Source organism: Colias philodice, chromosome 13 (assembly GCF_061535455.1).
Source record: "Colias philodice isolate Cphi_HAF_F1 chromosome 13, ilColPhil1 Martin Lab GWU primary, whole genome shotgun sequence".
Lineage (NCBI taxonomy): Eukaryota > Metazoa > Arthropoda > Insecta > Lepidoptera > Pieridae > Colias > Colias philodice.
In genome coordinates this window covers 226,945-238,167 of record NC_143098.1, presented here as the reverse complement: position 1 = coordinate 238,167, position 11,223 = coordinate 226,945, and the positions used below count along the sequence as shown (strand labels likewise).

The following is an 11,223-nucleotide window of genomic DNA, read 5'->3' as shown; positions in this document are numbered from 1 at the left end:
GAAAAAAAAAACGTTCAAAACATTATGGTTAGGGAGCCAGGTGCAAATTGGGTTCATTATTTCCTCTCAAGAGATAATTCGTCAGAAGCATCAGAGTATAGTATTATAAAGCCTCGTGAACGTCAGCTGGCGCTCGGTTGGGGGGGTGAGCGGTTGTAGCCTCCCACGCACATAGGAAAAAAAATACATTCATTCATTCATTTCCTCTCAGCTAAAAATTTGTCAAATTGTAGCTAACCCAATATCTCAACGAAAAAAAATAGTCAGCTGGTTACAACATGGTGTATTATACGTCAGCTGGTGTCTCGAACATGAAAGTTAAATTTAAGGAAAAATTTATTTTCCGTTATTTCCTCTCAAACAAAAATTTACCTGATGATAGCTTATATGTAACTGTGGATAAATATATATGTCAGCTGGCTGTATCTTGGTGGAAAAACCGTCAGCTGATACGGGAGGCTACAACCGCTCTTCCCCCCAACCGAGCTCCAGCTGACGTTCACGAGGCTTCATAATACTATACTTTGATGCATTTTACTAATTACCGCTTGAGAGGAACTTGGTCATAAAATCTGTTCCTGGCTCCCGTACTATTATTGTAAATAAAATGTTAGGTAATTCCAGTATCTATATGGAGAAAAATCGATGTCAATGGTAAAAAAAAATGTTTTTTCCGTCTTCGCGATTTCCACTGAAACGGGAGGCAACAAACACATATATTTTCACGTTTATAAATAAGAATCGACATTTGATCTTTTATTAGAAAGCTAGAACATTATAAAGTAAAATAAACCCTATATTAGCGACGAATTAGTAATATCATTACGAAATTATATTAGCGACGAATTAGTAATATCATTACACAAACTCGAGGACACAATATCAATATACCACGTTCGGTCTGTACAAAGTAACTCATAATGTATTTTAATGTATAGAACAAGAAATAACATATCTTTTATTTTAATTAAATAAATAAATAAAATAAATAAAAAAGAGTTTATGTATAACATAAAAATGAACGTCATTCTTAATTTAATCGTTATTTAAGGGGGAAAATATAATATTTAAAAACCATTAATTGATGACTAAGAGTTGTATGATCGAACTAATCTACTATTAAATAGTTTATTACTTGATAAATAACAATATCCGTATTAAGCCTATTTCTATGCAATCGATATCAAATTTAACTACTAATTTTAATTTCTTGGAGCTAAGAATTAATAATATATCTGTATCTAAAGCATTTATAAAATTTAAGTGTTGTTATATTATACTAGTATTGTATTATCTGTGACTTTGGTGTTGCGGTGTTTGTGGCCCAACTCCTCCGAGACGGCTGGCTAAAATTTGTGTCAGAAAGTAGGGGAAGGTAGCCAACATCTATTTTACATACCCCTACATGATAAGAGATAAACAGAACAACGTTTGCTAGGTCAGCCGGTGTCATTACTTTCTCAATATTTACTGTAATGTATTATAATATAATATGCCCCCGCCCCCGGGCTATGGTTCCGCTGAATATATTATATTCAGCGGAACCATAGCCCGGGGGCGTGGTACGTAGCTATAAATATAAATATCATTAAACAGCCAATAAATGTCACAGATAATCGTAACATTATTACGATCATCACGCACGCCTCTCCTGCATCATAGCTGTGATCTAATCGCGCTGATAACATAAATACATCGATACTGAAGTAAAGCTGTGTTTATTATAAACTCTTGATTAGCGCTGTACAATAATATCATCAACTAGCGGTCCGCCCCGGCTTCGCCCGTGGTACATGTTTACGTTTTCTCTACATAAGAACCATCCTCGTACTTCAAGGAATATAATAAAAAAAGAATTATCGAAATCGGTTCAGCCGTTCTCGAGTTATGCGCTTACCAACACATTTTGCGATTCATTTTTATATATAAGATCAATATAATCAGTACATAATATAAAAAGTCACATTCTGTCACAAACACTATTTTAGCCTATAGCATAACACAAACGGAATAATAATAATTAGGTATATGCGAATGACTCAACAACGCTACGTCATTCTACGTGATGTTTTTGTTTCTTTTTTTTAATAAATCGTAATAGCTAACAAAGGAGTGGTTTGTATTGGCAGAAGATTTATATTGTACGTGTATTCGTGAAAATATTTACATAGAGTCAAAGCAAAGTGCTCTTAACATTTGAAGATCCTATTTAATCAATATAGTAGACGCTATCTATTACAATGTCAAAAGAATATCTTTCCAATCACCTCTTGAGTAACCGTTTAACCTTCAAAACGTATATGTACAACTGTATTATATAAATATTTGTATAAAATAATACTTTATTACAATTGAATTGTAATTAAGTTATTATCTATTTTGAAAAAACAAACAATTTTATATATCAATAAAAATAAAAATAAGAACTATATGAACAAGTCCTTACATTGAACTCGAAACACTATCTACGCATATAAAACGGAACGATTTTATCCCAAAATCAAGCATTACATTTTTTAAAATGTATTCAACGCGGAATGTCTTTGTCTTAACATTAATTAATTTAGTTTTAAGTGACAAGTCATGTTATTGGAACGAAGAATGTCCGTTTGGCCTGTATTCGACTAAAACACCATATGACACAGTTCGAGGAGATATACGCGACTGGCCATTACCAGAGAGTAAGTATTATTAATAACTAGCTGTGTTCCGCAGTTTTACCCGCATTGCTCCGCTCTAGCCTTCCTCGATAAATGGGCTATCTAACACCGAAATAATTTTTTGAAATCGGACCAGTAGTTCCTGAGATAACAAACAAACTCTTCAGCTTTATAATATTATTAGTATAGATTAAGGGGAGTGAGGAAATTTTCTACCAAAAGGTATAATCGATATGTGGCTATTGAATAGTTCGAATCCATGTGCCAATATCTAATGAGGGGAATAAAACAGTGAAATCATGAAACAAACTTAGTGAAAGAAGTCTATCTAATATCTTTCTTGTTGGAAACTTATTTTTACTAACATTTTCTTTGCGTTAAAAGCAACTTTCATAATGCGTTGAGGTACGTAGGTGAAGGTGAGTAATAAGCTATAAATACCATTGAAACTACGTTCAAGTCTGGTGATAATGTAAACAAACAATGAAACCATTACAGATATCTTTACAATGGCAAAATCCTCAGAAAAAGAGAGGTAGAGTTTTTCTGATAATTATTATTATTACTGGTCAACCCGAACAAAATTGTTCTGAATTAAAATCATTTTGGCCTAATAACCCAATTTTGAAGAAAATAAAATTCAATTACAATACAACTAGCCTTCCACGTGCGGCTTTGGCTGGGTTCTCTAAAACAAAACAAATTGAATACCAAAACGTTCCTAGAGAACCACGAAATGGTAAAAATAGAATCAAAATCGGTGCTACGGTTTTTGAGTTTATTAGGAACAAACAGACAGACGCGACGGACGACTTAGTATTTTAATATTGTACTGATGTCGTGGTTCGTATTAAATGTAATTGTATATTAAACTGCTAGATTGTGAAGCCATAAGCTTCTGGGCGCTGATCAGGCATGGCAACAGGAACCCCAGCGACTCCGTGACCAGCGCCATGAAGGAGCTGCAGGCCAAGATCAAGGATCAGATCATTGCCAGTTACGAAGCTGGTAATAGTCAGCTTTGTGCGCAGGTAAATGTTACAAAATATATCTAAATAAAATACGAACGGTGTTGAGATATATTTAGAAATTAGGTTAGCTAATTGACCAATAAAAAAAGTTGAAATTTTTTTAATTTTTATTATAATATGAGATAGACAGAAGTTTGACCTGATGGAAAGTGCTGTGACGCGGTCTATGATGGCAAGTCACGTTTAACTAGAAGGCTTATTAACTCGTCTCTTTATAAAAATTTTCAACATATAGTTCCTGTAGAAAATGTATTTCGAACTGACATTGTTATTGTTTAAACCCAAGCTCATTATGTTGTTTACAATAATTTAATGAGTTTATGTTTAATATGAATGGAGGGAATTAGAATGTTTACATTATTTATAAAAGCATTTATGCTTAAATAATTAATGTTTTAACAATCATATTATTTTATGTCATTTATATTTCAATATTACCTATTAATTTAAATAAACGACTAACGACTAACTTGCTAACCACTTGTTTACAAAAACGTCAAAAGCGGTGACGTTGTACAATACGAATGGTTAGGGAGCCAGGTGCAAATTTGGTTAACTATTTCCTCTCAAGAGATAATTCGTCAGACGCATGAGAGTATAGTATTATAAAGCCTCGTGAACGTCAGCTGGCGCTCGGTTGGGGGGGTGAGCGGTTGTAGCCTCCCACGCACGTAGGAAAAAAAATACATTCATTCATTCATTTCCTCTCAGCTAAAAATTTGTCAAATTGTAGCTAACCCAATATCTCAACGAAAAAAAATAGTCAGCTGGTTACAACATGGTGTATTATACGTCAGCTGGTGTCTCGAACATGAAAGTTAAATTTAAAGAAAAATTTATTTTCCGTTATTTCCTCTCAAACAAAAATTTACCTGATGATAGCTTATATGTAACTGTGGATAAATATATATGTCAGCTGGCTGTATCTTGGTGGAAAAACCGTCAGCTGATACGGGAGGCTACAACCGCTCTTCCCCCCAACCGAGCTCCAGCTGACGTTCACGAGGCTTCATAATACTATACTTTGATGCATTTTACTAATTACCGCTTGAGAGGAACTTGGTCATAAAATCTGCTGCTGGCTCCCGGACCAGAATGAAATACGTTGAAATTAAGATCTTATCTCTTGGAGTGGGCATCATAGGCAGAGTTTTTACTTAGGAAAATTTTATATCGTGATTGTGTGTTTATTGTACGTCAATGCTTATTAAAGACAGAATAAAACCTAATTATATTCTCTATCATCTAGGAAATACAGGAATTCCGAAAATTCGTTTGGAACGATACTATGGACACTTCACCTTCCTACCTAACTGGAGAGGGTTACGAAGAAATCTACGATATGGCGATGAGGATCAGAGAGAAGTACCCTCAACTTCTCAGTGGTTCTGAAGACCAGTACTATTTCAGACCTTCAGACAAGCAGAGGACCATTGCTAGTGCGATGGCCTATGTGCATGCTTTAAGTGAAGGAACAGAATTAAATTTGACTGCTGATTCTTCTAGGGAAAGAGATGATGTTTTACGAGTGAGTCATATTTGTTTCTTGTTTTTTTTTAAATAACCGTTGAATGGTGTATTATAAGACTATGAGAATCTGTTTTTAAAAACCTTTCGTTTACAGCCATACGACTACTGCGAAAGATATCAAGAGGAAGTAAGGGGAGGACAGCTTCTAGTGGATCAGTTAGAAGCGTACTTTAACACTCAAGAATACAAAGCGGTAAGTTCGTAAGATAAATCAATGCACTGAACGTAATGTATATAAATGTATATGTATAGTAAATAATTTTCTCATTATCTAGGTGCAACAAGCGGTACAACAACGTCTAGGTATACCCTACCAGCTGACCGCAGCAGACGTCTACAATCTTCAAGAGCTTTGCCGATTCTACCGTTCCTGGACTCCCAACTTAAAGTCTCCCTGGTGTGCCCCCTTCAGTCATGAAGATCTGCTTGTGCTGGAGTACAGAGATGACGTGCGTCATTATTACAGAAATGGCTATTCTTCGTGGGTGAGTCAATTGATATTGTTACGATTAATACAATAAAAGTCACGTTTTGCTGATAAGAAACTGCTATTCAGCAAATTTTAAGTGATGGTTATTTTTCCTTTGATATATTTTATAAGAGGTCTCCTTTTCATCAGATGAACGCAAACCTTGGTCGTCCAGTTCTGAAAGATTTGTACGAAACATTCGATGCCGCTGTGAGTGGTGCAAGCAAGAAGATAGTGTCTTATTTCGCTCATGATACTCTTATGGAGATGGTGTACTGTGCTCTTGGCATGTACAAGGACGCTGAAGGAATCACAGCGCAAGTCAGGAACCCAAATAGAATGTGGCGAACGACCTATATTGCTCCGTTCTCTGCTAATATTATGGCTGTCTTAAATAGGTCTGTATCTTATCGAACCTATCTAACATAACTTCAGTGCTATTTTTAACTATTTATTACTTATTTCCTATTACGAATTTGATAATAATCACTATAATATAACACAGAATATAATTTCTGTAGAAAAGGTAAAGGAGCCTATACAATCTGCTTTACTAAATATTCATTTAAACTTTTAGATGTCAAGAATCAGGTACTCAAGTGCACCGAGTTCAAATATTCAACAATGAGAAAGTGACTCCTCTGTGTCCGCTGCAAGGGTGCACCTGGGAGCAGTTTGTCTCCATGTTCGAGACCTTCAAAGACGCGCCTCTTGACTTCTGCAGGCATGACTACCGCTTCCCTGAACTGGTCCCTACTCCTTCTCCTGCATCTGCTGGAACCATCCGCGTTATGATGGGCTTGGTGCTACTGCTTGTGTCTTTAGCAATCTTGCATAGATGATGACACCGCATTTTCGTCTAGTCATTACTCATAAGTGTATTTATGATCGCTACAAAGTCTTTGTGCGTGTGTCAGTGATGATAGTGTGATAAGGTTTTATTATTATTTTATTTATGTGTGATAATATACTTGTACCATATAATAAGTAGATATTATGTTGATATTATAAGTCCTTCTCTGTGAGCTAGGCTTAGTTGATAATTTAACTATTTTAAGTATGTAATGTTGTTTAATAAATTATTTATGTATAAAACGTGTGTATGTGATTTAGAAATAAAACTACTCTTAATATAAAATATTTTATTATAAACGGTCTTTTAACAAATGTATAACTTTTATACAGTTCTTTACAATAAATAGATATCAACTAATTATACGTGTTTCATTGCAAAAACTCAAATCATTTCTGGTGAAAGGCTCAAATTGCTTGACGAATTCATCCCAATCGCACGCCCTTTTGTTACACAAGTGTAGTTCCATCTCGTTGATTAAGAATTGTACTTTGTAGACGCTACTGGTGGAATCGTTGCATCTGAAATTTAATTACATATTTATACGTAATTGATTTCTTACGTAAGATCTATAAATATTATTTGTACTACTTATCATACAATGCTCTACGTGGCTCTAACAAGTATATATTTATTAATCTCCTTTCAAAAATCACTTAAAAAATTCTGGGTTTCTTAGCAAGGCATTTCTTTACATACGCCATCAAATTACATTACTTTTCTTCTTATTGACTCACCTATTCAGAACAGCTACAAAATTAGCAGCATAAGGCGTTAAGAAGCTTGTTCGCCATTGCCTTTTCTTGACTCTTTCGAAGCCGGAGATCACCGGCGTGTCTGCGTAGATGCCGAGCGCCGCGTACAACATTCCCAGCATGGTGTCGTGGGAAAAATAACCGGAAAAAGAATTGATGCCCTGTGTCCCCTGGACGAACTTCTGGTAGAGGTCTTTAAGACTGGATGCGCCTAGTTTCGCGTTCATGGGGTCGCCGTGGCCGTTTCTGGGATAAACATTTTTATATTTTAGATGAAATGTCGCCACTACACTTCTATATTACTTCTGCATTTTATGATATCTAATCTAACTTTTAACTTTTCTAAATATGCATCTAATGGATCCTTAATGCTTAGGACCAGTTAAACAGTTTGAAGCAAATTGATCAGTGAAATTACTTATGAGGATACCTACGGTCATGGCATTTTAAACATAGCAAGTAACTAATGAGGTGTATTCATTTGATTTATAACGTGTTCAAATTAACGACGTGATGACTGAGAGTTAGTCAACCTAATTTATGATTTAATGTTGTCTGGAAACTGTCCAAAATACCATCTTAAATTAATAACGAGAAACAATTTCATGTATGCTCGTTGCTACAAGTACTAGGACACTTCTTACACTAGAGAAATAGTTAATTAGTTAGGTACGTTAAATTTCTGCTGCATTTAAACTGAGGTGGAATAATGAAATTGTTGGCAGATACTTCTTAACTTTGGCACTGTATTATCTTGCTATTTCATAGGATAATCAGATTTCGAATTCAGATTCCAATAAAAGGTTAAAACTTTTAAGGTATTTTAAACGTGATACGGGTCAGTAGGTACATAATCGACTTCCAAATGAGTACATATTTTTGACGTGACAACGTCTTATAATTCGATAGAGCCGGCTGCACGCACGAAAAAACATGACTCATGCGGCGTTACCTCGCTCTGAGGCGTTCCATGTAAGGCTTGAAGTGCAAGCGAGAGCGCGGAACGAGCGACAAAGAAGCACAATCGGACGTTGTCACGTTCAACTATCGTCAGTAAACCGACTTTACAGACAAACATTTTTTTTTCTGCAATATGATAAAGCTCGGGAATAAACAAACAAATGAAATCTCTGAAACAAAACAAGCAGCCAGTTTTCTCATTAGTCAACTGCAAAATCTCACCTATAATAATGTTGGACATCTTCCACATATTCGAGTGCCTTCAGGTCACTGTCACTGAAGAGCGCGCACCAGGCGTCAGAGAGGCGGATAGAGTAGCTGCGGTAGAAGCGGCACAGGTCGTAGATTTGGAGTATCGTTTTGGGACTCAGGGTGTTGGTTAGACCAGTCCGTTTTTGCACTGATGTTAGTACCTTAAGTAAAAGTTATTGTATTGTAATTGGTAGTGGTGTAGATGAAATTGAATAGTAGATAATAAAAATCCTGAATTGTATGTAGATCGAGAATATATGTATGTAGCTGTAGGAACCTACAAGTATTTCAGGTTGAAAAACGAATACATCAATGTCTCATTTTATTGTTATGTTAATGAACTTTTTATAATTATAATGAAGGAATTGACTCTACCAGCTACCATGTATCAAAACTAAAGGTCTTGGCTATTATAGCCAAGCTAGAAAAAAGACCTTACCTTTAAAAAGTCGCGGGACTGCAAATACTTGGTAGTTTCTTCAGGTATCTTATCTCCAATCAGTATATCGTAAAATCTCCTCTTACAATACCTATAGGGCTGGAAAAATAACCTATAATTAGTAGAGTCTAATTGGAACAAATGCTTAATAGTTTTCGAGAGGTATTTCTATTATTATACAATTTAAATGTTCTGCATAACATTGTAAGGTAAACGTGGAAGTCGTATTTCAAGCTAGCCTCAATTATATTATTATTTAGGGTTTGTTTACAAATTTGTTCACAGTTGTTAGTAATGCATTTATGTAAAGGAACAAACCAATATCGAACAATAACAAGCTTTGGTTATCTACGACACGGCTATTAATTGTTATTATATTTCTGTACATTTTCAGTTGTCAAGGAAAGTAATTATTGGATGATATTACAACAGTATTTCATACTTAGATTCTTTCTATTATTTTAAATTTGAAAATATTATTTCTACGAAATATTAAAATCTATCTTTGGTTTTAAATCTTGCTACATCAAAGTAGTGACTTTTTAATTCAGAAGTATATGTATTATATCAAAAAATATACTTACTCTAGCCGTCAAATCATTAGGAAAAGACGTTGAAATGTTCAGCGTCTGGTTATTCCTCTGCAATCCTTTGACAAACGCCTTCGCGCTCATCTGCGTTCTCAATTCGATGGAAGCCCTGATTTTGTACTGTTGCATGTGTTCCAGAACATTCGAAAACTTCTCTCCGAACCTGCTGCCGATGCTCTGCAGCTCCTCCATTCCTTCTACCGTTAGGTCAGATGGGGACGCGTCTAAGTTTTTATTCCAAGTCCATTTGCGGAGATTTTGAATGTCCTATACAAATTATAGGATTATTTTTATATGTATTAGGCTTTTGATTCTTTATTTGACAAATTCTACATAGAGTATATACATGTAAATACCATATCGACATCATCATTATCATCTACCAAGAAGCTTTTCACTAAAGTATCAATGAACAGTTTACCTGAGCGCACATTTCCCCCCTCCCCTCCTCATGAGCTTTCAGTATGTCCGTACGCAGCTCCACCACGGCCTTCATCTGCGCGATCTCGTCCACCTCCGGGTGTCTGGTGCCATGTCGCATCATCATCCAAACGCTTACTGGCTCGCATTCTATTGTATAATTTAAGTTTTTTGTAAAAATGAGCTCTATGTTATTTGTTATCTATCATCCATTATATGAGAAATACAACTTGTTCAAAGATTTCTTAATGCGTTTATAATATTCGTGTAAAATGGAATACAGGAAATCTCTATATATTCCAAGCAGTTATTTTGCACATTAGGGAGGCAATAATTAGGTACCTACTAGTTTTGTGTGGAATTAAAGAATAAACTTTTACCTACCGGTGCGAAATAATAAGAAAATTATGCATTAAATGATATTCAAACGTCATCTACGTTTATTCAAGTGATTTCGTCTTTTTAAGGGAATCAGTTTAATGAATTAAAAGATAGAGTTTATTCTGCACGATGATAAATAAATATTATTTAAGTTAGACATTTTCAACTTCAATATTACTAAATAACCTAATTAGTTTCTTAATACTTTAGTATTTACAATTTAACTTACGTTCCAACGCGGGTATGTCTCTTACATCTCCTCTCACAGCTTCATACGGAGTTTTAGTGCCAAACAGTCTATACGGACATTTACTGTTCCAATAGCATTTGGCATTTGTTTTGTACACTAACAGAACTACAAGTAACTTCCACATGTTTAGAGAACTCAATCTGAACTAGAGAATAGTGACTCTTAACGAGCAATATTTGTATTATAACTAGTTACGTAGTTGAACTAATTGATCAACTCATTGTTGATTTTCAGGGTACGTTTATATCCGTGTAATCGATACAATGATGTGCGTAATCCTGTTAGAGCTATGCGTAATAAACCTTTGTTTTAGTGTAAGCGTTTAATTTGTGTCGCTTCGTTACTTGCATCTATAATGTACGATAATTGAGATAGGTACGTAGGAACAGCATCGTACACTTTACACTTAGTTAGGTTGTTTTTCTTAGTTATTAAGTAGGTATTAGCAGCTCTAAGTGTAGTAGAGCAGGATTTACTAAACTGAATAGTATCTATCAATAATTACTGTGCTTTTGGTGTTTAGGGTGTTACAACTAGTCTAGCCTTCTAGGTATGTCTATGTTACTATATTTACTCTATGATGAGTTAATAAGATACTTTTATTCTGTTTATTTATAGAATTAATAATCTAGT

The 11,223-nt window shown here is 34.9% G+C and overlaps 2 protein-coding genes across 2 annotated transcripts; one reads left to right on the top strand and one right to left on the bottom strand.

Moving 5' to 3' along the window:
• Nucleotides 1–2,521: 2,521 nt before the first annotated feature.
• LOC149483130 (multiple inositol polyphosphate phosphatase 1-like) lies at nucleotides 2,522–6,853 on the top strand. The gene is made up of 7 exons (XM_089702097.1): nucleotides 2,522–2,681; nucleotides 3,540–3,691; nucleotides 4,941–5,219; nucleotides 5,316–5,414; nucleotides 5,497–5,706; nucleotides 5,841–6,088; nucleotides 6,268–6,853. The coding sequence occupies exons 1-7, from the start codon at nucleotides 2,522–2,524 to the stop codon at nucleotides 6,530–6,532; spliced, it is 1,413 nt and encodes a 470-aa protein (XP_089558223.1). The 3' UTR covers nucleotides 6,533–6,853.
• On the bottom strand, nucleotides 6,837–10,714 carry LOC149483129 (multiple inositol polyphosphate phosphatase 1-like). The gene is made up of 7 exons (XM_089702098.1): nucleotides 10,570–10,714; nucleotides 9,961–10,109; nucleotides 9,534–9,806; nucleotides 8,950–9,048; nucleotides 8,481–8,671; nucleotides 7,281–7,544; nucleotides 6,837–7,064 (listed from the first exon to the last, which is right to left on the bottom strand). Exons 1-7 carry the CDS (start codon nucleotides 10,712–10,714, stop codon nucleotides 6,896–6,898), a joined length of 1,290 nt encoding a protein of 429 aa, XP_089558224.1. The 3' UTR covers nucleotides 6,837–6,895.
• Nucleotides 10,715–11,223: the final 509 nt, after the last annotated feature.